At 59.3% G+C, this 27,511-nt stretch overlaps 1 protein-coding gene across 7 annotated transcripts in view; it reads left to right on the forward strand.

The window, feature by feature from the left end:
• TSPAN18 (tetraspanin 18) overlaps positions 1-27,511 on the forward strand; it is a 170,371-nt gene that overhangs the window by 123,236 nt on the left and 19,624 nt on the right. For 6 of the 7 annotated variants that reach the window (XM_005598055.4, XM_023653921.2, XM_023653920.2 and 3 more), the window contains 2 exons: positions 21,885-21,968; positions 26,851-26,923. In XM_005598055.4, coding sequence (XP_005598112.3) covers positions 26,861-26,923 — 63 coding nt within the window. In that variant the 5' untranslated portion in view covers positions 21,885-21,968; positions 26,851-26,860. Of the gene's footprint in view, positions 1-10,362; positions 10,386-21,884; positions 21,969-26,850; positions 26,924-27,511 lie in introns of those variants that run through there. The other variant, XM_070228650.1, reaches the window with a different exon arrangement.

Here is a 27,511-nt window from a genome sequence, read left to right on the forward strand (position 1 = left end):
AAGCGGCTTCGTTCCCCGTGAGCCTTGATTTTCCACCTGGGACGTGGGCGTGATCACGGTGGCCTCAGAGTGCAGTCATGGAGACGGGCCAGGGTGGACACAGGGAGCGCTCGATCTACGCAGGGGGTTCTCTGATGTTAGGATTTCTGCCAACAGGAGGCTCAGGTGTGGGAGGCAACAGCTCTTCGGTGGGAAAGCTGAAGTTTGGCCCCCTGTGAGCCGGGCCTGCCCCCGGCCAGCCAGCCAGGGGCCCGGGGCAGGGAGGCCTGCCTGCCCTCGAGGGGGCCATTCAGACGGCCTGAGCTCCAGAGAGGGCGGGAGGCCCTGGGGCTTCCTGTCCCCCTCCCCTTTGTGCAGCAACAACCAGGCCTTTTTCTGCCCCGCGTGCCCTGCCTCCCTGATCCCTGCCCCTGGAGGCCGGGAGAAGAGCGCCCTGGCTCGTCCCCGGGGAGCAAAGACGGGGTCAAGCTGTCTCCGAGGGGGCAGGCGCTGGCTCCAGGGGAGGAAGGGGAGCTGAGGGGCCCCTCCTCCTCCTGGATGCTCTAGAAGGAGCCTGTCTGGGTTCCAGCGTGGCTTTCTCCACCGTGACTTTGCTGTGAGGCCCAAGGAGCTCCCTGGCCCTCTCTGGGCCTTGTCTTCTCATCTGCAAAACGAGGGTATTGGAACTAAACAGAAGGGACCCCTGCCTAGGCTGGAGAAATCAAGGAAGGCTTCGTGGTTGAGGAGGCGTCAAACTGGGGCTTGAAGGGTGAGAAGGGGCTCTCTAGGCAGGACCGTGGGGAACGTGTATTCCACGCCCAGCATCCCAGCAGCTTCAGAGTGCGGGTTACACGGCCCTTTCACAATTGTTTTAATTATGTGAACAATGTGTGTCCCTTGTAAGAAAAAAATAGAAATCACCTGGGTATAAAGAATAAAAATGAACCAATATCACCTAATATCTGGTATCATTTCAGCCCTTTTGGGTATGATTTAGGGGCCTTTAAGCTCCCTAATAGACGGGGAATCTCAGATTCCAGCCAACAGGGAGAACAAAGAACAGCCTTCTGGAAGAGGAGCCGGGCCCCTAGGCAGACGGACAGCGTTTCCGGGGGCGGGGGGCTGGGAAGATGACATGGTAGTGGGACGGACGCAGGGAAGGGAGACGGCGCTGGCGCCTGCTCCCCCAGCCCCCTGCTTCTCTCTTGGTGGGGGGGTGGGGGGTTCCTTTGTGTGCATGAATGAGGCCTTGTGGCAAGTCCCTGTGCCTGTCACCTGGCCAAAGTGGCCGTCCCGCCGCCAGGCAGCTGAGGGTCCCCTAATGGCTTCACTGGTTTCCCAAGACGTCTGGCTGTGGGTACAGCAGGCAGGGGGAACCTAATGGCATGGCAGTGGCTGCTGTGAGCTCGCCGGCTCTCTGGCGCCACCTTTAAAATAAGGTCCATCATAAAGGCCAGGAGCTGAGGCCGCACGGGGGCCCAGGACGGGCGCCTGAGCCAGCAGCCGTGGGTCAACATCGGCACGGAGCGGTCTGTCCACTCCTCAAGCTCCCAGCTCAGGGCCCCACTTGGGGGTCTCTTCCCGAGGTGTCCACATCCTCCTTGGCCTCCTGCCTCAGTTTCCCCCAGCCCCCAACACCAGCCAATGTTCCCCTAAATGAGGCAGGGGAAGCAGCCCATGCGGGAGCCCCAGCACCCTACCCCGTCACACCGTCATCCCGGGGTCTGGGCATCTCGGGGCCCTGAGGGAATCCTGGCGCCTCGGTGGGGGGAGGGTCAGAGTCACCCCCTGACCATCATTGCCGTGAAAGTGGGCGGCGGGCGTCCCGTTTCCTTCTCGGCCCCTGTGAAGTGTGTTCACAGCAATTAGGACGTTATGGGGAGGTCCCGTCCACCTCATTAGCGTTGATCGGCTCGGGGAGCTGCATGGGAAAACAGACGTCTTTGTTCCCCTTCTCAAACCGAGACCCTGCGGCCTGGCTCTAGGGTGATATGCTGTGTTCTCTTCACCCCTCCTCCCGCTCCTGTCCCCTGAGCCGGGGACATGCTCACACTTGCACACACCCTCTGAGCGTCATATTCACCGCACGCCTGCACTTACACACACGCGTGCACACACGTGCACACACACGGCAGCACAACAGACTTAGACTCTTTGGATGCTGGACTAAGGCATCATTTTGCAGAAAGCAACGCCCGAAAGCAAACAGCATTTCAGTCGCACGCGCAGCCCTCTGTGGCAATACCATTGCCAAGGCGCCCCCACCCCCGACGCCACGCCCCACCCTGGAGACCCCCAGGGCGCCTCCCTCCCCAGCTTAGTCAAACCGTCACGTGTTTCAATTAGTGCGGAGGGGGCCTGGCCGGGGAGCAGGGTAAGGACGCCCCACCTGCCGCTAACAGCCGAGGCACGTCCCCCGGGGAGGGAACCCCAGGGCGCCCCGCTGTCTCTGCTGGGAGAATGAGATGGGGTGTCTCTCCCATTGAGGCCTGAGGCCGTCCTGGAGGAGGGCTCCCCGGACCGGCAGGAGGGAGGAAGGGCTGAGGGCGGCACTGAGGTTTTGGTGCAGGGTGGGCGCTCAGCCTGAGCTGGAATCTTCTGCCGCGGTTGATGGTTTTCCGGCTGGGTCGTGGGTCCCCGAGGCCCAGGCTGCCCCGCCCAGCCCAGGGCACAGGGTCTCAGGATTAGCCCGGGCGTCCTAACAGAACAGCAATACTCCCCAAAGATTGGGAAGATGCGACCTTATTTTTATATTCATACAACTGTGGGGGCCGGCCCTGGGATGTAAGTTAAGTTCTGTGCACCCCACTCTGGCAGCCCAGGTTCATGGGTTTGGATCCTGGGCACAGACCTACACTGCTCATCAGCCGTGCTGTGGCTGCACCCACATACAAAGTGGAGGAAAACCGGCATGGATGTTAGCTTGGGGCTAATCTTTCTCAGCAAAAACAAACAAAAAACAACTGTGGATATGTTTTGAAGTGAAATGCAAATATATATATATATATATATATATATATCTCCATCTCATGAATGTGTTAGGTAAAACAGGACATTTACAGGTGGTTTTGCTCTCTCATTTTCTTCTCTGAATTGAGTCCCCAGATTTCCAGAAGTTGGGGTGACAGGATTCCTTCTGTAGCCCCTGTGGGCACTAACGAGGGAGAGTTTGTGAGGTTCTAAGCCATAGCGTAATGCTGTGTGATGTTGGACAAGCCACTGCACCTCTCTGATCCTATGATCCCTGAGCAGCACAGTGGAAATGGTTGTAACACCTCCCCAGGGCCAGCTTGACAGGTGTGCAACCTGGGCAGCTGCACAGGGCCCTCTTTTAGCAAGGCCCCTCACTTGGTTTAAGGCTCTGCTTGAAATTCTTAATAACTTTTGAATAAGATACCTCTCCTGTGTCGTGGGCCCCATAAAACATGTAGCTGGTCCTGCATCTTTCAACAGAGGATGCAGGGGTGAAATCAGAAATGTGTGAAAGAGGCCCACGCAGAGATTCCGCCTCCCTCCGTCCCTCCGTCCCTCCCTCCCTCCCTCCCTCCTCTCGGCCCTTCCCCAAACATCCGCTGACACTCACTCCTGTGGCGCCCTGTGCTGGACGCTGGGACTCAGCAGTGAACCAGATAGAGTCGCTGCTGCCTTCAAGGGAGGGGCGAGAAGATAAATCACGGGAAGAAAACGTTGTTGGAAATAAGCGTCAAAAACAAGAGGGGCTATTTTAGGCGGGTGGGGAGTGGGGGTGGGGGAGGTCAGGGGAGGGTCCCTGAGGAATTGGATCAGAGACCAGAATGAAGTGAGGGGACATGCCATGTGGAATATCTGAGGGAAAGACATTTCCAGGGGAAGGACCCACAGGTGCAAAGGCCCTGAGGTAGGAATGTGCATACTGTGTGGCTGGAGCTGCCTGGAGTGGGTGATGGAGGGGGAGGGTGATTGGAGATGAGCGCGGTGAGTTGGGGGGGCCTTGTAAGCTGTTGTGAGGGTGTGGCTGGGGTAAGTAAATGGCAAGAGGGCAGAGGACCCCTTCAGCAAGAGCTGGATGTTTGTAGTCTCCATGGTTGGTGTCTGGAGGCCAGAATGGCAGGGGGAGAAGGACGAGGGTGTCCCATTGTGCTCTGGAGACTCAGGGGCAAGTTGTCTCTGGGCAGGGGACAAGTGGCAGCCTCAGGGCCGGGTCCTCCCAGCTGAGGGACGGCTCCCCTCCCAGCTCTCTGCCTGCTCCTCCAACCCGACAAGGACGGTCCTGGCCTGAGGGGTGACGCTGGGAAGGTGATGGGTGGTGAGGGAGGGGCCGCCTGCCTTTCTGGAGCCCCCACATCACCAGCCCGTCATCCAGTCTGGGCCCTGTGGCTCCATCTCGGACAAGCTGTGCAGCCCACAGGCCGACCCCCAGGTCCCCTGAGCCGTCACCCATGCCAGCGCAGCCCCAGGGCGGCCGTGGGGGTGCAGCTTCTCGCCTTCCAAGCTGTGTGGCCCTGGGGAGGGGGCGTCCCCTCCTGGAACCCCCATCTGTACCCGGGGACGCTGATAGTGATGGTGTGAGGATAAATGGGTGCTCGGATGAATTCAGCCCGGTGACCTCGGGAGCGGGGGCCTGACTGTTGGCTCCGAGCGGAGGCCCCGGCCACAGGTCAGGCAGGAGGCGAGCTGCAGGGAGCGAACCAGAATCTTAAGAGCAGCCCGCGCGTAATGCCGAGGACGTCAGAACGGCTGGGTGAGTGGGGCGGCCTCAGGGCCGTGTCTGTACCATGAAGGGGGGCACTCTGGGGCCCGAGCCCCTCAAGCCTGGACATCTCTAAGACGGGAAGGGATGGGTCCCTCTGGGAGAGCCCGCCCACCAGGACAGCTCTCCATGGGGCAGTGGCCTCTGTGCCCTGACTTTCACCTTGTGGCTGTGGAGGGCTCCCTAGCAAAGGGCTGGCCTGCAGCCTCTGGCTCTCAGTCCTTCGACACAGGCCTGGGGTCCTGCCATCACAGACGGGAGAGGGGCAGTGTCTGTCAGTGGTTACGAGCTCAGACTCTGGAGCCAGACTGCCGGGTTCAAATCCCAGCCCTGCTACTTTCTCACTGGGTGACCTTGGGCAAGTGACTTAACCTCTCTGAGCATCAGTTTTCCCAGCTGAAAAAGGGATAGCGGCCCCTACCACAGAGGCTTGTGGGAGAATTGTGTCTGCCACATGAAGCTCTGTAGAAGCGACGAGATCTTGTTACTGGTCCTCCCCTGGTCAGCTGGCTCCAGAGCTGAAGGGGCTGTGGTGGGGGGGACTCCTTCACAGCCCCGGCTTCTCAGTCCCCAGCCACCCTCTGAACCTCTGCCGCTGTCCCGAAGGCTCCTCCGGGAGCGGCTGGGCAGCTGTAGCCTCGGGACCAGGACAGGCATCCTGGGGATAAAGGATTTCTTTGAGCATCACAATAGAGTCGGGCACAGGATCTGTCAGCCCGTATTTCGGAGGGAAGCACGACCTGAAAACGGTGCGTGGCAACCCCCAGGCGCAGAGATCGGGCAGAGGCCCAGGGCCTCAGCGTTCGCACCAGCCGGCCCTGGCCCTGATCCTGCCCCCAGTGGTCTCTGCTCCTTTGGGGTCTCATCGCGTTTCCTCACCCGTGAACCGAGCGCGGTGAGAGCTCGCGAGGTGGTCGGAAGGCTTCAGTGAACACGTGGAAGCGTGTGGCCGGCCCCCCGGAGCCCGGCGATGCGAGTGGGTCCTCGCGGAGCCCCCGCAGACGCCAGGCCCGGCTCCCAGGGCACCCCTATTTCCTTCACCCCACTGAGGAGTTGCTGCCGCCCGAGGGCACACGGCTCAGAAGTGGCTTCTCTGTGAACTCTTGTCTCCGGTCCCTTTGGTCACAGGTTCCAGGTTCTCTTTGGGGTTTCTCTCTTACGGGACGTGGACCTTGCACGGTCCTGATACGATGCTCAACAGAAGAGGTGACTCCCGTGGACTGTTCCCCAGTGACATTCGCTATCGTGAATCACAGCCAGGAGGAGGCGGGGTGGGGCCGTGGTCTCGGGCAAAGTTCAGAACCCTTGTCCCAGGTCCCAGCGCTGCTTCCGGACAGCGCGGGCCTGTGGCTTCGGTCGCCTGGCCATGACCCAGCTCTGCAGAAGAGGTCAGGGCCCTGGTGGCTCTGGGGTCACCTTACAGGGGCTCAGATGTGAAGTCACTTGCTCAAGGTCCCACGAGTTCCTTGGGACAGGATCAGACGGGAGCAGGGGACAGTTTCCTTCCCCAGCCTGCCCCAGACGGCCCCTCCCCACCCCCGCGTGGGCCCTGGGAAAACCAGACCCTGCCCCCGGGGCTGCTGGCTCTTCCTCTTTCTTAATGACGGGCAGCCAGAGGGAAATGAAACACCTGCCGGTTCTTCCTTTTGCTCAGCAAGGCGGCCTCCCCAGGACCCCTGCTCCCAGCAGGACCCCGGCGGTCCTGAGGTCGCCTTTGGCAAGCCAGCTTTGTCCCCCAGCTCACACATGCACAGCCTCTAAATTAAACGTGGTCACCACCCGCTGGGGGTCACACTCCCAGGGCAGGCCTGGGGGATTATGTCCGGCCCCAGGGAGGTGTTCCAGGTGACGTCGGCGGGTAGCCCGCCACCTCTCCAGGAAGTGGGCAGAGTGTGTGTGTGTGCACATTCGCTTTCAGAGAGTGGAGAGAGAGCAGCCCGAGACAGAGAGACGAGACTCCGAGATGGGGAGGCAGAGGGACAGCCTGGCCCACGGGGCGCGGGGTGGAGAGAGTGGGGTTGGCCCAGCTGCAGAGCTGGCTGGCGTCGCGAAGGCTGAGCCTGACCCCAGATCTCCAGACCCGAGGGTGGTACCTTTTATCCTAACATCCTCCCGAACTGCAGAAAAGCTGCTAGTTTGCCTGATCTGAGCCTGGCCTGAAGCCCCCTCCCATACCCCTCTTCCTGGCACCCCCGCCGGCCACATGGGGACACACAGGTGACTGGCACCACGGCTGTCCGTGTGCCGCAGGGCGTCTCCGGTGTGCATGAGTGGGTGCGTGGCCTCCTTCCCCGCCGAGCTCAGACGCACCACGCACCCTGAGATCCCGTGTCCCTCTGCTTCCAGAGCCCTGGTTTCATCGGAACCGTTTTAAACCCTGACCCCTTTATTTTGCTGACATTTCTTAGCCCTGGAGGCTGCAGGTGGGGCTGTATTTACAGGTTTAAAGAATGGTCCACTCATCAAATATTCAGGCCACCATTTCCATTCCTAAATGGAAAGTACCTGCATCCTGGCCACCCAGAAATGGAGCCGACAACACCAGACATTTGCTGGGCATTGGCATTGTGAGCCGCGGAACCCTCACTCGGGGCCTGGGCTGGGCGAGCAAAAGGGGCGGCTTCCGGACCAATGATGCTGACAGCTCCCGCTTCCCGGGAGCCTTTCCGTGTGGCAGGCCGTGTGGTCTCAATGACGCTCACACCACCTGTGGGATTCCAGGGGACACCGAGGCCAGAGGCCAAGGCTGCATGGGTCGCGAGTTGGGGAGGTGGTTCCGCCTGGTCCCTCTGATGCCTTTGGCCAGTCTGTGTGCCGCCTCCCCAGAGGGAGAGTGACTCACTCTACATCAGGCAGTTGGTTAGTGGCAGAGCAAGGACTAGTCGCTGAGCCCCCTAATTTCTACAGCAACACTCTCTTCGGTGGGTTTCATGCTTCTGGAGGGTTCCAGGGTTCACCCCACCAGCTCCAGGACATCTTAGACACCCTCTGAGCCCAGACACTGGAACTAGACTGCCTGCATTCCAATGCCGGCCTAATAGCTGTGTGACTCTAGGCAAGTTACTTCACTTCTCTGTGCCCCAGTTTCCTCATCTGTAAAACGGGCATAATAATTATACCCACGTCATAGATGGTTGTGAAAATTCAATGAGTTCATAGATGTGACGTGTCCAGAGTGTGCCCGACACCCAGAAGCACCGTGTAAGTGCCGACTCTCACCATCGCCGTCCCGGCCACCATCCTCCCCCCCCAGGGATGCAAGGCTGTGGCCGGCTCCGATCCACCCACCAGCCTCCCGGCCCCTTCTAATTGCCGTTGGGCTTCCACAGAGCGGGCGCGAGAGCTCCCTAGCCCAGTGGGCCAGTCAGAGGGCACGTCCTGGCCTGTGATGCTCAGCACGGGTCCTTTGTCATCCACTGTTGCCTTAGAGAGGGGCCGAGCCTGCAGCAGGTGGCTGCCCAGACACGTCCGGACTTGGCCATGGCCGTGGCCGAAGGGTCAGCCCTGTGTGGCAGAGCCCGGCTCCCCAGAGCTCTTGGCGAAGGCTCGGCCCAGGGCCTCCTCCTGGGTTCAGACAGGCAGTGGGGTCCAGCCCGGCCTCGGTGGGGGCCAGTCCGGCTCCTCTGGCTCCTTCCGCCCCTTCTGTGGGACAGCTCCCTGTGCTGTTCAGGCTGTGGCATCCCCGCTCGGAGCCTGGAGCCGGGCCTCACCAGCCCCCCGGGGGGCACAGCTGTGGCCCCGCCGGCTGCAGCTTAATTACCTCTTGCCCAGCGTTTTCTGGCTGCCGAGGGCCCTGCCCATCGCTCACGAGGGCCTCCTTTGACCCTCACGACGACCCTGGGAGGTGGTACCATCTTTGTCCCCCGTGGTCCCAGGGAAGCTGCTGAGGCTCAGAGAGGGGCTGGGACGCGGCAGAAGCCACACAGCCTGAATACAGGGCTGGATCCAGCTCTCTGGGAACTTGCTCTGTTCTCTCTCCCATTCTCTGTCCCCCACACCACAGGGGAAACGTGTCCACCTCGAGTCCTCCACGCCAGCCCAAGGGGAGTCCCTAAATATACCTTAGGGTCTGTCTGCAAACTATGGCCGGCCCAGTGTTTTTGTCAATAAAGTGGTGGTGGCCACAGCCGGGCCTCAGTCGGTGGCTGCTTTCTGGAACAAGGCAGCATTGAGCGGTTGTGACAGAAACGATATGCCCACCAAGCCTGAAAGATTTACTGTCTGGCCCTTGACGGAGAAAGGCGCCAGCCTGCTCTCGATGAGTGCTTGGCACACCCTCCATTGTCCCCGTCACGTCGGTGTTCCTTCCCTCGGCTGCCCGTCGGCCCAGCGCCCGCCCGTGGGATGAGCCACGTGGGGCTTCTGTCCCATTCTGAGCCCTGGAGAAGTTCATTCCTTATCATTGTTTGTTTTGCCCAAAGGAGGTAGAAATCCTCTCCTGGAGCTCCGTGAGACCCAACCCTCGCTCGTCCCCGAGCCTCCCTGGCAGCACCTCCTGCCTGGCCCGGAAATCCCCGTGTTGGTGGCACGGGTGACAGGCTCTGCGGAGGGACGCGGCATCTCCTGGCTCCTCTGTGTCTGAGCCCTGGCCCGTCTCCATCCAAGGCCAGCCCTTCCCGGCCTCCTCCCCACCCGTGCGCCCCGTCAGGGCCCCTAGGAGCGGCTGGGGGACTTTTCACGGGGAGGAGAGAAAACCGCGCTCCGGGACTCCCGCCTGGCCATCCGCTCAGGCCCCGGCCCTGCATTTTCCAGTTGATTCATTTCCTCGGAGGCTTTTCTCCAGCTCTGCCCCGGTCTCACTGCTTCTCAGGTCCTTGCCCTCCTTAACCTGGGCTCCAAATACCTGTGGTTATTCCTCTTATGGGAAGGGGTTGTGGCCTCCCTAATTCAGGCCAGGTGCCTGGAATCAATTACAGCTGCCCCGGGACGACCCAGTGTCTCTAATATTTATTACCCGGCAGAAGGAAGTGGGCAGCGACCCCCCCGAGGACGTGAGGCTGGGGGCGGGGCTTGGTTTCGGCTCCGATGGCAGTTCCTGGACGGAGGATGCTGTGAGGAGGAGGCGGGGCCGTGCACTCAGGAAGCTTCTGCCCCTGGGGCCTGCGGTGGGGAAGCTTCGGGGTAACCCAGCTGGGAGAGGGCCGCCTTCCTGCTGCACCGGGCCTCGCTCAGGCGGGAGGGAGGGGGCCGGGCCGGGGACATCCCCTGACTGCACACAGACAGGCCGAGGCCCCAGGAAGCCCCCTGCAGAGAGGAGCAGGCAGGTGAGACTGATGGACCTGGTCAGTGACCTGAGTCCTCAAAAGAGCCGGAAATCAGCAGCAAGATCGAAGCGGCTGTGTCATCTTGGGCAAGCTCCTTAACGTCTCTGGGCCTCTCTCCCCATAAAATCCAGTCCTCTCTGCCCTGCTTGCCTCGGGATGGTTATGAGGATCAAGCAAGAGCATGAAAATAGCAGGGCTCTGGGAGCTGTAAAGCCGAGTGTCGGTGCCAAGAGTTGTGTCGTGATTCGTGTAAAGCAGGAGGGACTTGGGTTAGAGGCCAGCAAGGACGTCCGTCCTTGAGGAGGAGACATCAGAATGGGGTTGTGGGGTTTGTCCTCCTTCCTGCAGATCTGTAAGAACAAGACCAGATCGCTTTGCCTGTTTAACATAGTCGTGACGTTGGCAGCGGCCAAGTGAGTTGGAATGCCTTTTCCGTCTTTTCCGTGACACTATAGTTGGTCCGTTCAGTGGGCGGGGGAGTGACCAGTGGCCGTGGCTCTGAGCGTGTGTGCGCGTGCACGTGCCTCTGTACACGTGTGGCTGTAGTTGTCTCTGTGTCTGTATGTGTGCGTGTCTGTGCGTTTGTCTGTGGGGTGTGTCTGTCCGTCTGTGTGTCCGCGTGCTGTGCGGCTGCGTCTCTGTTGCGTCTGTGCGTGTCTGTGTGTAGAGCGCGTCGCTGAAGCCACACCTCGAGCTGACTCATCTCTCTTACTAAGTGGGGAGAATTTCCTCTCGCCGTCCAGTCCGACTTGGGAAGACAGGGACACAGCACGAGGGGAACAACGATTGTACATTTGATTTTATTTATTTATTCTTATTTGTCGTTGTCATAGAACTTTCTAAATTCGGGCAAAGAAGAGCTAGATGAAGAGGACAGCTCTGGGGTCCCCTGCTGAGGCCCCTCGCTCACCTGTCATCTTGGCGTCCCACCTCCCCTCTCGGGGCCTCAGTTGCCACGTCTGTGAAATGGGGGTGACAGTGCCTTCCTCGCAGGGGCTGGTGAGGGTTAAGCGCATTGCAGGCATCAAGCCCTTCGCACAGTGCCTGGCCCGCGGGAGGCACGTCGCACCTGCTGGTCCTTACGGTTACCGGCAGCGGGCGTGTCGGCAGCCCTGGCTCCTGAGAGATGCAGTGGAGACAGCACTTTGCAGCCGCACTGCCCTGGGTTCAAGTCTGCCGCGCAGCGGCTGTGTGGCCTTGGGCTGGTCACTTGATCTCTCTGATCCCAGTTTTCTCGGCTGTATTTTTTTTTTTATTATTTTATTGAGGTCATGTTGGCTCATAACATTGTGTAATTCCAGGTGTACAGTATTATATATCAGTTTCTGTATAGACTGCAATTGCACTCACTGCCAATAGTCTAATTTTTGTCCATCACCATATAAATGGGCCCCTTTACCCCTTTTGGCCACCCCCCAACCCCCTTCCCCTCTGGTAACCACTAATATGTTCTCTTTGTCTGTGTGTTTATCTTCTTCACATGAGTGAAATCATGTGGTGTTTGTCTTTCTCTGTCCGGCTTATCTCACTTAACATCATACCCTCCAGGTCCATCCATGTTGTTGTGAATGGGACGATTTTGCCCTTTTTTCTGGCTGAGTAGTATTCCATTATATGTATATACCACATCTTCTTTATCCAATCATTGGTCAATGGGCACTTGGGTTGTTTCCAGGTCTTGGCTATTGTGAATAGTGCTGCAGTGAACATAGGGGTACGTATGTTACTTTAGATTGTTGATTTCAAGTTCTTTGCAGAGACACCCAGTACTGGGGTAGTTGGGTCATAAGGTATTTCTGTTTTTAGTTTGTTGAGAAATCTCCATACTGTTTTCCATAGTGGCTGTACCAATTACATTCCCCCCAGCAGTGTATGAGGGTTCCCTTTTCTCCACATCCTCTCCAACATTTGTTATTTTTTGTCTTGGTGATTATAGCCATTCTAATGGGTGTAAGGTGATATCTCAGTGTAGTTTTGATTTGCATTTCCCTGATGATTAACGATGTTAACATCTTTTCATGTGCCTGTTGGCCACCTGTATATCTTAGGAAAAATGTCTGTTCCTGTCGTCTGCCCACTTTGTGATCATGTTGTCTGTAAATTGGGCATAACTGTAGGCTGCCTCATAGGGTTAGCGTGAGGGTTGAAGGAGATCCTGTGAGAGCTGCAGAGTAGGCACTTAAGAAACAAAGTTGCCTTTGTCCACCCGCCACAGAGAAATTCCCCCCGGCCCACAGCCCCCATCAATACCCCACAGCGCGATTCTGCATCTTACTCACTTCCCAGGTTCCCGTCCCCATCTGCTTTATCCTGTCGACCTGGTCACGCAGGACGAGTCCAGCAGCAGAAGCTGGGAGCCCTGGGTCCCTTCTCTGCGTGGGGGCGGGGGCTGCTCCGGCGGGAGTTGCCAGGGCTCCCCACTCAGACCTGTGCCCTGGCCTCCCGGTTCCCAGGCCCCCTCAATACCCATGAAGCCATTACATATTTAAATACGCATGCATGCGAGGCAGGTTGCCCACCAACAGCCCTGCGTATTTGGGGGTGGATTAGCAGGTCTTTCAAAGGATCTCCTGCAGGGGCCGGCCCGGTGGTGCAGCAGTTAAATTCGCACATTCCGCTTCTCAGCGGCCCGGGGTTCAATGGTTCGGATCCTGGGTGCAGACATGGCACCACTTGGCAAGCCATGCTGTGGTAGGTATCCCACAAATAAAGTAGAGGAAGATGGGCATGGATGTTAGCTCAGGGCCAGGTTTCCTCAGCAAAAAAAATGAGGAGGATTGGCAGTAGTTAGCTCAGGGCTAATCTTCCTCAAAACAAAATGAAAAACAAAAAACAAACCAAAACAAAGGGTCTCTTGCAGCTCCCGGCCCCGAGGAGGGTGAGATGGGAAGGCAGAGCTGGCGGGCAGAAGGGTTGGGTGTACCAAGCCTCAGAGATGCAGCTTCCGTGAGACCCAGCGAGGGGTCGCGGGTCAGAGGGAGGGCAGGCATCTGCGGAGTTTTCAGAGTCCAGACTTGAACCCAGGACTCGTGCCTCCTGCCAGTTCCTCTTAGGCGCTTGCTTCTGCTTGCGGGCGTGCTGGCTAACAGCCCACTGCCCGCTGGGCGCCCTGGCACTGCGCAGCAGCGTGCCTTCTGGGGACAGAACCCCAGTTCTGTTCCTCACTGGCTGGGCCACCGTGGGGAGCTTACTTGCCTTCTCTGAGCCTCAGTGTATCCCAGGTAACTTGAGGATAATTCACCCATTTCAGATGACGCTGTGACAGCACTTTGCACGGTTCCTGGCACCCGTGATGCAGGAGCAATTGTGACACTTGAGAGTATCCTGTCTAGTACCCCGTGCGCCCTGGAGGGACTCAGAGGGAGTAAGACCCGGCCACCACAGGCTTCATCTGGGGGAGAAGGTCCAACAGCAAGGGTCCGCTCAGAGGACACATCCGGCGTTCCCCCTTCCTGCTCCCCCAATCCTGGTGCAAGTCCGGCGGCACCTGCCGAGGCCACGCTCACGTCCCCAGGGCCTGGTCCTGCCTGGGCTGCACTTTGAGGCCGCCCCTGGCTTGCAGCTGGGAGAGCCCAGGCTGGGACTCTGGACTGTGCTGTCCGGTCCTGGCTGTGCCGTGGGCCCTTGGGCAAGTCCCTTCCCCTCTGGACACCAGCCTCCTCGGCTCTAGGATGAGGGTGACGCCTGGGTTACTTTCTGGGGCAGCTCCCTCTCCAGCTGGAAGGATGTGCCAGAAAACCACAAGGATGGGCCTCGTCCTGTGGGTGCCCCCTTAGGACGGGAGCCCGAGGGGGTCAGGCCCCCAGTCCTGCCAATTCCTCCTGGTCTCTGTGTGGCCTCTGCTCCTTGAAGGTGATTTGGGGCCAGGTGGGTGGCCTTGAGGCCCCGAGCCCCCCCTCCTGGCCAGGGGACACTTCAGCGGGTCCCAACCAGCTTCTCTAGATTCGATTCGCCATCATGCCTGTGGGGAGCAGGGACGCGCGCTGCCTCCCGCCGCAGCCCAGGCTCTCTGCAAACGCAGGGCTTTCCAGGGAAGGAAACCCTCTGTTCCACACACTCCATTTGTGGGCTGGTCCCGGCAGGAGGCCAGTGGGATGCAATCATTGTCCGGTTCGGGCTCCCCTGGAAGGGCAAGGTGAATGGGAGGCTGGGAGGAGCGATGGGCCAAGTGCTGGATGCTGGGTCATGTCAGAGGACCTGAGCTCCAGCTGCTGGGAACGGCGGAGAAAGGACCTCTGGGCATTTGACCGGCAGATGGGCCGTGGCTGGTTGCACGGCTACCCCCAAATTTTGGGGGCATGATTTTCAGCCTGCCTGTTCCTGCCGGTCTCCCAGACAGACCTCAGGGGGCTTCTTACCCTGAGGTCTCTGAACCTGATGGTGGAGCCCCCCAGGGCTGTACCAAAAAGAAAGACGGCTGGGCCCCTCCTTGATCCCACAGAATCCAAATCTCAGAGCCTGGGGCTGGAGGTTCCAGGTCTTAGCGAGCTCCCCTGGGGATCGGCAGACCCTGGTCGGCTCCCTGGCCCCCCAGGCTGGCTGGCCTGCCCTGGGCGGGAAGATGGCCGCATTCGCCTGCGGTCGGTCGGTTTAGGCTTCTGACCACTCCTCTTCCTGCTCCCACGGTCCCGTTTGCTCCCGCTGCGAGCTTTCTGCCCCTCTGCCTCTGCCGGGGGTGGGCAGAGGAGAAAGGGCGACCTTTGTCTGGGGACGGATGGAACTTGTTGATCAGCAAACCGATGGAGGAGCCACAGACCAGACGGGCCGGGGCGTCCCTGCCGGGATGGAGTCAGTCTACGGCAGGAGTTCCCGTCCGGGGTCCACGGGGCACACGGAACTCGAGGGACCGACCAGTGAACTTGGTGGGGGGGGAATTGTATCTTCACTTTCACTAATGTTTAACTGAAACCAAGCATTTCCTTCAACTCTGATCACGGGCAACAAGCCACAGAACTGTTAGCAATCTTTGTCTTTTTGTCATCAGTAAATATAAACAGATATTTTCATAGCACCAGAAAAGGGTTATAGTTGCTTGGAATTGCAACAGTTCTTGGATCCATCGCGAGATCTTGGACTGAATGTGTTACTAGAGAAGCCCTTGGATTACTCTTACAAATGTGGTTTTTAAAAAATACTTTGATAAAAAAAAATTTTGATAATTGCACTTCAGTATAATTGGTTTCCTTTATAATCCTATGCATTTTATTTTATGCATTTAAAAGGGGTCCATGGGCTTCTCTAGACTGTGAAAGGGGCTGGGGGGAGTAAGAGACCCCCTACTGAGGGGCTAAGAGCTGGGCTTTGCAGTCAGGCCAGGTGGCCGTCGAGGCCTGGCTGAGTGACCTGAGGCGGGCTGCTCACCGTCTCTGAGCCGGGTTCCATCACAGGGCGATGGGGAGCAGACGTGCCTCCTAGGATTCTTGTGAGGATCTGTATGCCCTTAGTTCAAGGCCGTGTATACAGTAGGCGCTAACTAAAAGCAGGCTCTGGTCAGCATGAAGTTTAACAGAACCTTCTGGGCGGCGCCCTGGACAATGAGGCGGGTGGGACGCTGGCCCTGAGCCAGCGTGGGGGAGGGGGCTTCTGGGAGGCTGGGCCACGGGGACACCTGCCAGCGCCAGAGGAGCTCCAGAGGGTGTCTGCTGGCCTGTCCCCAGGCCCAGGGCCGCGCGGGTCCCACCACCGCCTGGCGTGCTCAGTACACGGGGAATGAAGCGCCTTCGGGTGTGACTGACCACGAGAGGACGGCTGGGAGGAAGCTTGTTCCCTGGCCCTCCAGGCAGGCCGGGAGGACGGTCTGAACCCCGGGGAGCAGCCAGGCCCCTGCCTGCAGCCCCTTCCCCAGGCCTGGCCGGCCACCGAGTGCCTATACCCCAATGGGAGGCTGCCTTCTTCCCTGGGCCTCAGCGCCCACACCACCTCCCGGATGCCAGAGGCCCCGCCACCCCCGGAAGGACGGCTTGGGTCCCTGCTGCCCCCCTACCCCCTCGATCCCGGGAGCCCCGCGCTGGCCTGGAACGGCTGCTCGTTCGCTCCTCCACCTGCTTTCCCAGATCTCGGGCCGGCTCAGGGCCACTTTCCTGGAGGGCTCGGGGCCTGAAGGACAGGGCACCTGGTGCCCCTTTGTCCCTCCGGGCCCCGGAATTCAGTCCCTCATCCTGCTTCAGCTGCATCCGCTGTTGGGCTCTCCCTGGACTCGGACTCCGGGGTCCTGAGGCCAAAGCTGTGCCTGAGGCACAGTGACCTCCCCTCTTCCGCTCCTGCCCGAGTTCAAAGGGCCCAGCCCCTGTGAACGGGCCGACCCAGTGCAGAGGCCGCAGGATGGCCCTGCTGCCCTGAGCCTGGGGTGAGCTCCACTGTGGCTTGAGTCCAGCCTAGGTCCGGGGGGAGCATGGGAGGCACGGACTGTGGCCAGGTTGCTCAGGGATCCACAGGCCCAGAGTACCCAGGGCCACACCTGTGGAGGACAGCCAGGCCGAAGGACGAGGAACCCTGCCCTGTCCCACCAGTTCCTCCAACCTGCTGTGTGACTTTGAGCCAGTGATTTCATCTCTCTGAGCCTCCGTTCCTTCATCTGTAAAGCTGGAGTGCCCATCTCCTGGGGCCCTTACGAGGATTCAGTGAGTTAAGATGCGTAAAATGCTTCCAGAAGCCAAGATGACGGACGATGGCAGTCTGTGGAGGCCACCTTGAATGGTGGGAAGAGCAGCCGGCTTCAAATCAGGAGCTCTTCCTTCCAGCCCTGCTGTGTGACCTTGGGCAAGACCCTGCCCCTCTCTGGGCCTCAGCAGCCCCCAGTGGGAAAAGAGGGAGCTGGAGTCAGCCCTTGCTAAGGTTCTTCCTTCTTTGAAGATTCTCCAAGGGAAACCGGCCGCCGGAGTTCTGGGGCGGAAGAAGGGGCTTGTGGCGGGACCGAGCACCTGGCCTGGTTCGCCCCGTAGACCAGAGACAGGCCTTCCCAGCCATTCACGTCTGAGTCTGGGGCCAGGGAGGCTGCCATTTAGGGTCCGGTTGCATCCACGCAGACTCTGCATGGTGTCCTTAACCCTCTCGGGGAGCCTAATTAGATTGTGTCCCCGCCCAGCTGTGTCCATGTCCCCGTGTCTGTGCCATCACCAGGCGCGCCAGGATTTCAGGCCAACTGCTTGTTTACGAGACCGTCTGTCTCGGGATGAGGCCCAGCAGGCACCGCCAGCGAACAAATGAGGCTTCCCCACTCGGCTTCGAACCTGATGGCAGGAATCCTTTTGACTGCGACAAGCTGGGCCCCGGATGGAGGGGAATGTGCGTCCTAGAGTCGGGCAGACCTGGCTGTCTGTTCTGGCTCCCTCCCTTTCTACCTCTGGGGCCTTTCTAGCCCCTCGGAGCCTTAGTTTCCTCATCTGTAAAACGGAATGCTGGTCAAGTAAGATCATTATAGGTGCAGGCCATGACGCAGTGCTTGGCATTATCCTGGGGGCTCACTGTTGGGCCCTGCCCTGTCCTCCCGGCACATGGGCCCCCCCAGATTCTGGGCTCCCCCCGCAGCCCCCAGTGGTCAACACTTTCTCTGTGCTGCCCAGCATGCCCGGAGCACTTGGTTGCTGAGGCTGCTAGCACTCCTCTCCAAGTACCGGGTTATTGATGGCACTGGGCTTGAGTGAGTCCTGGAGCGAGGGCAGCCCCTGATCTCAGTGCCGTGGACCAGGCACAGGCTGGCACTAGCGGGCGCCTGGCATGCAGGGGAAGGAGCGGACGCCCGTGCAGCCCTAAAGTGCTTCCACCGACCGTCTCCCATCCTCTCAATGACCTGGGAGTTAGATGGCAGAATCCCCAGCTCGCGGATGAGGCGGATGGGGCGGTGGAGGCTCTGGTCGCCCGGCACCTGGGCGGCGCCCCGCTGGCTGGAGCCTGGGCCTCGGTGGTGAGGCTTCTCTGCGGGGCCACAGCGCCCTCGCCTGGCGGGCGCACCCAGGACATCTCCCAGCTCTGCAGCAGCCCGGCCGCTGGGGCTGCTCGGATGGGGCTCCGCCATCGCTCACGTCCCCCTGCTTTCTCTTTCTCCGGAAAGCATGCCCAGGGCCGGGGGCAGTGAAAGTGGGAGGGGTGATTTATGAACTGAGCGCTTCGTCTTCATCAGAGAACCCCTCCCTGGCCGCTCGGCACAGATGGGATGAGCGCCATCTGGGGCGGTGGGAGGGGCTGGATTAAAAAAGCTGTCTGGCCAGGCAGGGGCCTGCGGAGGAGACCCCTGAGGCTCTGGGTGACCTCACCCCGGCTCTGCCCGGATCCGGGCCTCAGGGCTCCCATCTGTCAAGGGGTGGCAGGATCGGTCATCCCCTGGGGCCTCCAGCTGGCACAGGGGAGGGTGCTGGCCACCTCCCTGCGTCTCTGCCTGGTTGCTTGCTTCAGGGCAGAGCCACACTGGGTTGGGGAGTTTGGAAACTGAACAGGGGACGCCCCCTCTCTGGTGCCACAGCCATGGGCTGGTGTCTTGTCAGGAGCCTGGAGCCCGCAGACTTGGGCCTGAATCACTGCCATGTCTTAGTAATCACATGAATGAACTCAGGCCGGTTAATTACATTCTCTGAGCCTCGGTTTCATCTGTAAAATGGGATAATAATGGTACCCACCTCCTGTTGAGGATTAAATAAGAGAACGCAGGAGACGTGCCCAGCAGGGTCTGCTACCTGGTAAACGCTCAATACTATTAGTTATTATTAGGTTTGGGTATCACAAAATTGTAGCAACTAATTTGAACTTGGGGCCGTTTAGGGGAAAAATATTTATATCTATGCTGCCCAAACCACGTCCATGGTCTCGCCCACGCCCACGTCCATTGGTGACTTTCCGAAGGTCTCAGGGGAGCCGGCCACGTGAGGTGGCGTCCCGGGCTGTGCAGAAGCAGCAGGGATGGGGGAGCGTGACAGGCTCCCAGGCTGGCTTTTCCACCTGCGCCACGTGAGAAAGCAGTCAGGAGCCGGCCACTTCCTGGGGGATGCAGGAGGGCAAGGAGAGAAGGGAAGTTGGTTCAGGGCAATTGGGACTCAAAAGGGCGGAGAAGCCGTGTCAGGCAGGAGCCAGCATGCAATGGGTGGGGGCCTCCTGCCGCCATTCGCACAGGGTTCAGCGCCTCGCCCCGTCCCTGGGCCAGCCTTCTGCATCACCCGAGCCTCCCATTCCAGCCTTCGTGTCCAGAGGAAGGCGGGCCGGGTCTCACTCAGGACGCCTGCCAGCCTGAGACGCTGGGCAGGGAACGGTGACTCTGGGGGACCCCGGCTGGAACGGGAGGGGAGGAATAGAGGAGAAAACCATGACCCCCTCCCGGCCTCCCTGAGCCCTGGGGCCGGGCATGGGGCGCAGCCCCTGAGTTAGACCTCAAGGCTCCCCCGCAAGGCTGCAGAGACCCGAGCTCTGGGAGTGGGCCTGAAGTGGCTTCATCTTGCCCAGAGACCCGTCCCTAGACAAAGTTCCAGCCTAAAGCCCCTTGGGCCGCGCCTAGACCCGGGGGCATCTGTGCCCAGCCTCCCACTGTCCACCGTGCTGGCAGGGTCCTGCCTGGTAGGGGGCAGAGTACATAGACCTCCCCTCACCCCTCGGCCAATTTCAGGGGCCTCATCACTGTTCAGATCAGATGGGGCGGGGCTTCTGCCCTCTCCCCATCCCGGCCCCCGACACAGCTGTCCCGACTCCTGGCCTGGAGCTGTAGAAAGAGCTCAGCATCTCAGGAGGATGCGCGGCTTTGCCACATGCATCCCTAAACCTCTGTTTCCTTCTGCAAAATGGGGCTGGAGTCCACCTAGCAGGGCTGTTGTGAGCATTTGGTGTCACCACAAAAGCAGACAAGCCCTTTCCAGCAAAGCCGGTTTTGATTCTGACTCCTGGGTTCAGATTCTGGCTCCATCGCTTACTAGCTGTGTGATGCTGGACAAGCCACTCCCCCCGCCCCAGGGCTCGGTTCCCCCTTGGAGGATGAGGATGATGCTACAGTACCTGCTTCCGAGGGGGGTCCTGAGCATTTAGTGAGCTCATGCACATGTGCGAGTAGCCCAAAGCTGGCCAGCAGACACAGGGACAGGCAGGTCAAGAGCCTGCCACCCTGTATGTTTAGGCCAAACAGGGGTCCCAGCTCCCGGGGCCACTGCGAGCTCTCTGGAGGGAGCCCCTTCTCCTGCCCAGCTGCCATCCCCATCACCACACTCCCTCAAGACTTAACTAGCCAGCCCCATCCACTTCCTGGGAAACCTTCCCTCCTGCCCCCAGGGGAGTGACAGCATTGGAGAGTTAGTCCTCCTTCCTGTGGGTCCCCAGCCCTGTTGGCATCTGTTTCCCTGTCTCCTCCAGTCTACTGCCACAACCACCCAACTTTGAGCACATGCCTATTTGCATCTCCATTGCCTAACACAGCATCCCTGGCACACAGTAGGAGCTCAATATATGTCTACTGAGCAGATGGATAGATGGATGAATGGGTGGCTGGATGGATAGATGGATGGATGGATGAGCAGATGGGTGCATGGATGGATGGACGGATGGATGAATAGGTAGATGGATGGATGGATGGGTGGATGGAAGGATGAATAGGGGGATGAATGAGTGGGAGGGTGGATGGATGGATGGATGGGTGGATGGACCGATGGATGGATGGGTGGATGGATGAGCAGATGGGTGGATGGATGGATGGATGGGTGGATGGATGGATGGATGGACCGATGGATGGATGGGTGGATGGATGAGCAGATGGGTGGATGGATGGATGGATGGATGGATGGGTGGATGGGTGGGTGGGTGGGTGGATGGATGGATGGATGGACTGATGGATGGATGGGTGGATGGGTGGATGGAAGGATGAATAGGGGGATGAATGAGTGGGAGGGTAGATGGATGGATGGGTGGGCGGATGGATGGATGGATGGGTGGATGGATGGATGGATGGGTGGATGGGTGGGTGGGTGGGTGGATGGATGGATGGATGGACTGATGGATGGATGGGTGGATGGATGAGCAGATGGGTGGATGGCTGGCTGGATGGATGGATGAATAGGTAGATGAATGAGTGGGTGGATGGATGGGTGGATGGATGGCTGGCTGGATGGATGGGTGGATGGGTGGATGGATGGATGGATGGGTGGATGGGTGGATGGATGGATGGACAGATGCTGGATGAATAGTGGATTGATGAATGGGGGGATGGATAGATGAAGAAGAAACTTTCACCCACTGCCCCTCCACTGATGTGAATGGGAAGGAATCTGAACTGGCACCTGAGACCCAGAAATCTCCGCCTTCCTCCGTCTGGGAATACCCACTGCAGCCCCGTGCTTGAGCAGGACCCGGCTGTGGAATTCCCCACAGGTGGGATCGAACAGGATCTCCCTCTGAGCCCATGTGACTGCTGACAGCAAAGCCTCATTTCCACCGCCGGGAGCTGGCTCCGTAAAGGAGCCTTCTGGCAAATCTTTACGCAAAGCTAAGGAACCCTTTCCAGCATCAAGTTTCTCTCCTGAGAGTCAGAGTTGGGGTTTGATGAACAGGGCCCTGCTGGCACGCTCCCTGCTGAGGCGTCCCAGGTGGCATCCAGGTGTGTGGGCTGCCACACCCACGTCTCCTCCCGGTTCATCAGCCACATGCAGCTGATGAAGACACAACACAGATGAAGCCCGTGCCAGGCACCTTGAGTCTCCCTGGCAGCCCCAGCGAGGGCGCCCAGGATCTGCCATCTGGCAGAACCCCTCCCCCGACACACACACCGTGCAGGCCTCCCCAGCTGCAGGCCCCAGGTGCCGAGAGCTTTTCGTTAGTGCTAATGGGCCCAGAGCAGCAAGCTCTTGCCCCAAGTGTGTGCGCCCAGAGGGCGGGTTTTCCTAAACGGCTTCTTGAACGTGGCTGCTCCTTACTGACTTCCTCTAGTAACTGAATATTTTCTCTTATAGGACAAGCTGGGCCAATAAAGGAAATAAACAGGAGCCCCTTTGACCAGGAGACTCCATCTCGCTGACGCCTGAAGACCTGCCCAGGTGACGAGCCAGCACTGGCCTCCCCTGCTCTCTCTGCATCTCCGCCCCATGCCGACACTGCCCGACTGCCCTTCAATTCTACCTGTCTGTCCGTCTCTTCCCTATCACTTCTCTCGCTCTTCCCCTGTCTCCTTCAGTCTTTCTCCATCTTTCCCTCTCTCTGACTTACCTTCGTCTGTTTCTCAGATTGGCTGCCTCTCCACCATTCTGTCTCTATTTCCCCTTTTCCACTATTCATTCATTCATTCAGACATACTAATTGAAGACCCACTATGTGCCAGGCACCGCTCTGGACACTAGGAACATGGCAGTGAACAAAGGCATGTCCATGCCTTCACGACACATATGTTCTGGCAAAGGAAGATGCCACCGGAGCAAATAAGGAAAATGTTGGGCAGGTGGCATGCCCGCGGGCACTGGCGCGGGCTCGAGGAGCAGGCTCCAGGCGCGGATCCATCGCCAGCTGGTCCTGTCGCTTGGCCAAGCCCCCTTTCCCTTCTCAGCCCCACTTTTCTCATTTCCACAGTGAGGGTGTTGGGCCAGGTCGGTGCTGCCCGCCCTTCTCACGACCAAGAACTTCTTTTTTTATGGAAATACTGGTGACATACATTATACAAGGCTGGATTCTAAACCATCATCACACAAATAAAAATAGCATCGAATAAGTTTCCCTTAAATTCCCTTGAATCTCCTAAACACCTGGTTTGGAGAGAATTAATGTTGGTTACATCTGGGGTGGGGATGTCACGTTGTATGATAGCGACCACCTGTAAGCCCAGAGCCGTCTCCTGGCCGGGAGCTGTGACGCACGGGAGCCTTGGGACCTGGAGACCCATGGCTCGGGTCGTGGCCCCTGCACGCTCGGCCTGGGCACACGCCCACGTGGAAGGAGCTGGAACCACAGCCCCGCATGCTCTCCCTGGCACGTGGGGATCCACATGGAGTCCATGTTGCCTGGGAGTCCAACGCCTGCATTTCAACCCTCAGGGCCCCAAGATTTAAAGGATTTTATTTACCAAACAGTGCTGACCTAACCGAGTCGTTTCTTAAGTGTAGGTTAGAGATTCCCCTTGTTTTTGTCCTGCAGAATCATGCTCACCTGGTGGGCAGAGCTTCTGAACAACTTGAAGGACAGAGTCCCCACCCTGCAGTGGTTTAATTGCTCCCAAACCCAGGACACTCGCCCCTGGAGCCAGCCGGTGGCGGGGGGACAATTTCTGGGATGTTAGTTGAAATCCTGAAAATCGCTTTAGATATTGCTCGTCTCAGGGACCCCAGTTTGAGAACCACTGGACCCACCCACTCTCCCGCTCAAAACCCTCAACGTCGGGTCTTTCCTCTCCTCCTCGGGGCACTGCGGCTGATGTCGCCGGGGTCTGGGAGGACAGTGAGAGGAGCCGCCTGGTGGAAAGAAGGGGCAGAGCCACCGAGGGTGACGCGTGGCCTGGGAATGTCTACGTGCATCATCGTCTAACCCTGGGTCGGTACCATCCCCCGAGGAGGTTAGCGTTCTCGGCCCCCTTTTGCAGACATGAAAGCAATGGCCCAGAGAGGTTGTGTGATGTCTCCCGGTCACGAGGCTGGAAGGCGGCGGAGCCAGGGCCCGTCTGACCGCCGGCCCCCCCGAGGCTCCCTCGGGCCCTGTGGGCTCCCCGCAACCGGCAAACCCAGGGGCCTTCCACCCCCGGCCCAGGGAGGGCCGCCATCTCCCCCCCCGGCAGAGGGGCCCCGGGTCCTGCATACGTGCCTCCCCACATCTTTTTTAAGAAAGGATGAGGCCCTGGGACCTCGTGGTCTCATACCTTCTCAGCGTCGCTCCAGGGACTGTCCAGGTGCCCGCTCCCCTTAGAGGGAGATGTGCGGTCCTGCTCTGGACTTCCAAGGACTCTGCGGGTGGGCGGGGCCGACGGCCCGGATTGGGGGCTCCCTGTGTCTGTCACTCGTCTGACCAATAGGCTGGGGAGGTGTGTCCCCACGGTCAGAGCCCCTTGTGGGGGGTGGAGGGGGCGACCCTGGTCCTCTGACTTCCGTGTGGCAGTGGGCCATGGCCCAGGAGGCTGTTTCCCCTGGACAGTCGGAAATAAAGTGGCATAGAAGGTGTGACGAGGGGCCTGAATTTTAGAGGAGGAGGATAAATGGGGCAAGGGAATTAGGATTCGTTGAAAGTGATGATTAAGAGTCGTGGCTCCAGAATAAGACAGGCTTGGGTTCAGATCCTGGCTCAGGCACTTCCATGCTGTGTGACCTTGGACAAGTTAGTCCACCTCTCTGAGCCTTAATTCCCTCTTCTGAAAAATGGAGCCCACGTTACCTATATCCTGGAGCTTCGTGAGGATTACATGACGTTCCATGTTCCTTGGCACGTCTAAGAACTCCAGCTGTGCCAGCTGTTACTATTATTAACTACCATGTGCCAAGTCTGGCACTAAGTATTTTCCATGCATTAGGAGGAAGGCATTATTTTTATACTAATGTTCAAGACAAGGAAGCTCAGCTGCATGCCGTTCAGGAACGTGCCCCAGGCCACCCGCTGAGCCTGGCGGAGCTGGGGCTTGATCCTCTGTTGGGCACCAAAGCACTCTTTCCACTCGCCACCCCCTCCTCCCGCCCAGGAGCTGGAACTGGGGCCTCCACTTCTCCATCTGCGGCCTCACGTCATCTATTTTTCTCCACGCCTCACCTTGGAGGTTGTTGGAGTCCTTTCCCGGGAGACCCGCCTCCTTTTATTGGATTTGTCTGGGAGCCCAGCCCTCCACAAGCCGCCCGGTAGCTGTCATCGCTGCTGGATGCAGTCCGTAATAAATACAGGTAGCCCGTTTATGAGCTGCCATATTTATTAGGCCCCTTAATTGCTCAACTGCCAGAGCCGGCTCAGCAGCCCTGCCTGAGTGGGCGGGGGGGGGGGGGGGGCGGTGCCAGGGCCTAGCATCCTGCAGACTTGGCAGCATCCCACTGGGGCATCCACTCCGGCGGGTCGTCCAATTCCCGTTCTGTCATTTTGCAGTGAAGACACTGAGGCCAGAGAGAGGAAGGGACGTGCAGAGCAGAAGACCGGGCCTCTGGACTCCCAGTCCAGTGCTCCTTCTGCTCTCCGCTCTGCCTGAACAGCTGCCCCTGGACCGGGTGGAGCACAGCTCTGGAGCGGGCTGAGCAGCGTGCTCACAAGCTCCGGGATGTTGGGCAGGTCGCTCCACCTCCCTGAGCCTCAGTGTCCTCATCTATAAAGTGGACACAACCCCTCCTGCCCTGTGGGGTTGTTAAAGGGTCTGGGGCAGTGGCTTCAGGGAGCTGGCGTGTGGCGGCGAGGATCAGGGCTCCTGAGTGCGCTTTCCCATCCGCTCCCCGCCGTCCGCAGAGCACAGGGTCTCAGCAGGTGAGTCGGCCTGTGGCACGTGGGGTGCAGGTCATCGTCCTGGCTCTGATCTCCTGGGGAGCGACAGCCAGCGAGTCACCCACGACTGCAGAGTCAGGTGTGGTCGCAGTAAGAGCTGTCCACCCCACTCCAGCCAGGCATGGGGGAGCCCTCACGCAGGGCTTATTTAATTCTCCCAACACACCACGATGTGGGTCATAAATGCCCATTTTTACAGATGAAGAAACTGAGGCTCCAAGAGGTTAAGTCACTTGCCAAAGACACAGAGGTAGAAAAGTGAAGAGCTGGGATTGGAGCCCAGGGGTGTCTGAGGTCAGAGCCCGTGCTGGAGCCACTGTGCTTAGATGCTGCTTCTAGAAGGTCAGGGGTGGAGGAGGGACATCCTGGGGGTGGCCTGGACATGGCATCCTGGGGACCTGTTCTGGAGGGAGAGAGGCTGGGCCTGGGAGGGACGCAAGAGACAAGGAGGACCCACAGCCAGGGATGACGGTCAAGATGATGGTTTGGCAACTGGTGGGCATGGACCAATCAGAGAGATGCTGGCTGAACAGCAGGCCAGCGGTACCGCTGTGTCCCCGCCAATCACAGCCCTCCCCCGCCCTCCAGGAGGATGGGGCCTGGAACAAACGAAGGGCGGGTCCTCCTGGTCCGGCCCATGCTGTCCCCGGGGCTGTCATGAGCAGAGTGTGAAATACTGGACGAGACTTGTGCACCTGAGGTCTGACCTGTGCTGGCGGAAGCTGTCTGCTTCCCCGGGGCTGGGGAAGCTGCATCTCATTGGTTTCAAGCCCTGGGGCCTGGCATACAGTAGATGCACAATAAATGCTGGCTGAATAGAGCTGTAGTCAGTGACTCGCTGACTCGCTCCCGCCGGCCTACTTTAGGTTGGGACGGGAAGGCTCCTGGGGCAGGCAGGATGCTGCAGGTCTCCTGATGGAGGTGGGGGGGGGGGGTCTGGGCCCCAGGGTGGTACCTGCAGCTCCTTTCCCTTCACCCACCCTCACTGGGCAGCCCTGCAGCCGGGGGGCGTGTGGGGTGGTGGGAAATTTGTCAGACTTGAGCTCCAATCCCGCTCCGTGACCTTGGCAGATCCCTCAAGGCTCTGAGCCTTACTTTCTCACCTCCCAAACGGCAGGCTCCCCTCTGCCATCAAGTACCATCATGAAGTGGCGCCACTGAGCTCCCGCCGCGTGCTGGACGCGGTGCTAGGCGTGTTACTGCACTATTTCAGTTAATCCTCGCCACCTCGCTTGCAAGAACGCTGGTTTGAATCTCCATTGTCAAGTTGGAGAGAACAAGACTCAGAGAAGTGGAGTAATTTGCCTCAGGCCACACAGCAACACGCCTAACTCTGGCCCCACAGGGCAAAGCGCCTTCCCTGGGGAGGAAATGGTTCCCCCACCTGCTGCAAGGGCAGGCTGGGGCCCCCCGTGTGGGAGGGGGAGGGAGGGGAGGAATCCTTCCCAGGTGGGCCCCCCCGGAGTACTGAGGGGCCTGGCTGTTTTGCAGGCGGAGCACCATGGAAGGCGACTGTCTGAGCTGCATGAAGTACCTGCTGTTTGTCTTCAATTTCTTCCTCTTCGTGAGTGTTTCTGCTGGGTGGGCGGAGCTGACCGCTGCTTGGAAGTGGTCACACCGGGCGACGTCCCAGGGCGGGAGCAGGGGCCGAGGCTAGAGCAGGTCTGCCTGCCCAGCCAGGATTTCCTGGAGGGGAGGCCCCCAGCGGTGCCCACCCAGCTCCAACGAGCCCCCCCTGTCGTAGGAGAGACCCTGGAATGCGTAGCTCCTCTGGCAGAGGGCCGGGCCTCAGTCCTGGCCGCTGCCTTGGGATCTGAGCGCTGGTGGGGAGTGGGGGAGAAGCGGGGATGGGGGCGACCAGAAGGGCCCCGCCCAGCCTGGTCCCCAGAGCAATGACAGACATCAGAGCTGGGGGGCTGAGCGGATGGTGCCCCTGATGTAACTCAAAACCTCTGTGGCCTGGAAGCCCAGCTCGGCATCTTATCAGCTATGTGATCTGAAACCCAGTTCCTCTCTGAACCTCAGTATCTTCATCCCTTAATTACCTCCCTCAACAGGTTCTTTGCCAATTAAGCGAGGTTGGTTTAGGAAGTGCCTGGGATGGGTGGGCTCTCAGTGGTTTAGCTCCGTCTCCATCCAACCGTGGATTCTG

The sequence above is a fragment of the Equus caballus genome, chromosome 12, assembly GCF_041296265.1.
Source record: "Equus caballus isolate H_3958 breed thoroughbred chromosome 12, TB-T2T, whole genome shotgun sequence".
NCBI classification, from domain to species: Eukaryota; Metazoa; Chordata; class Mammalia; order Perissodactyla; family Equidae; genus Equus; species Equus caballus.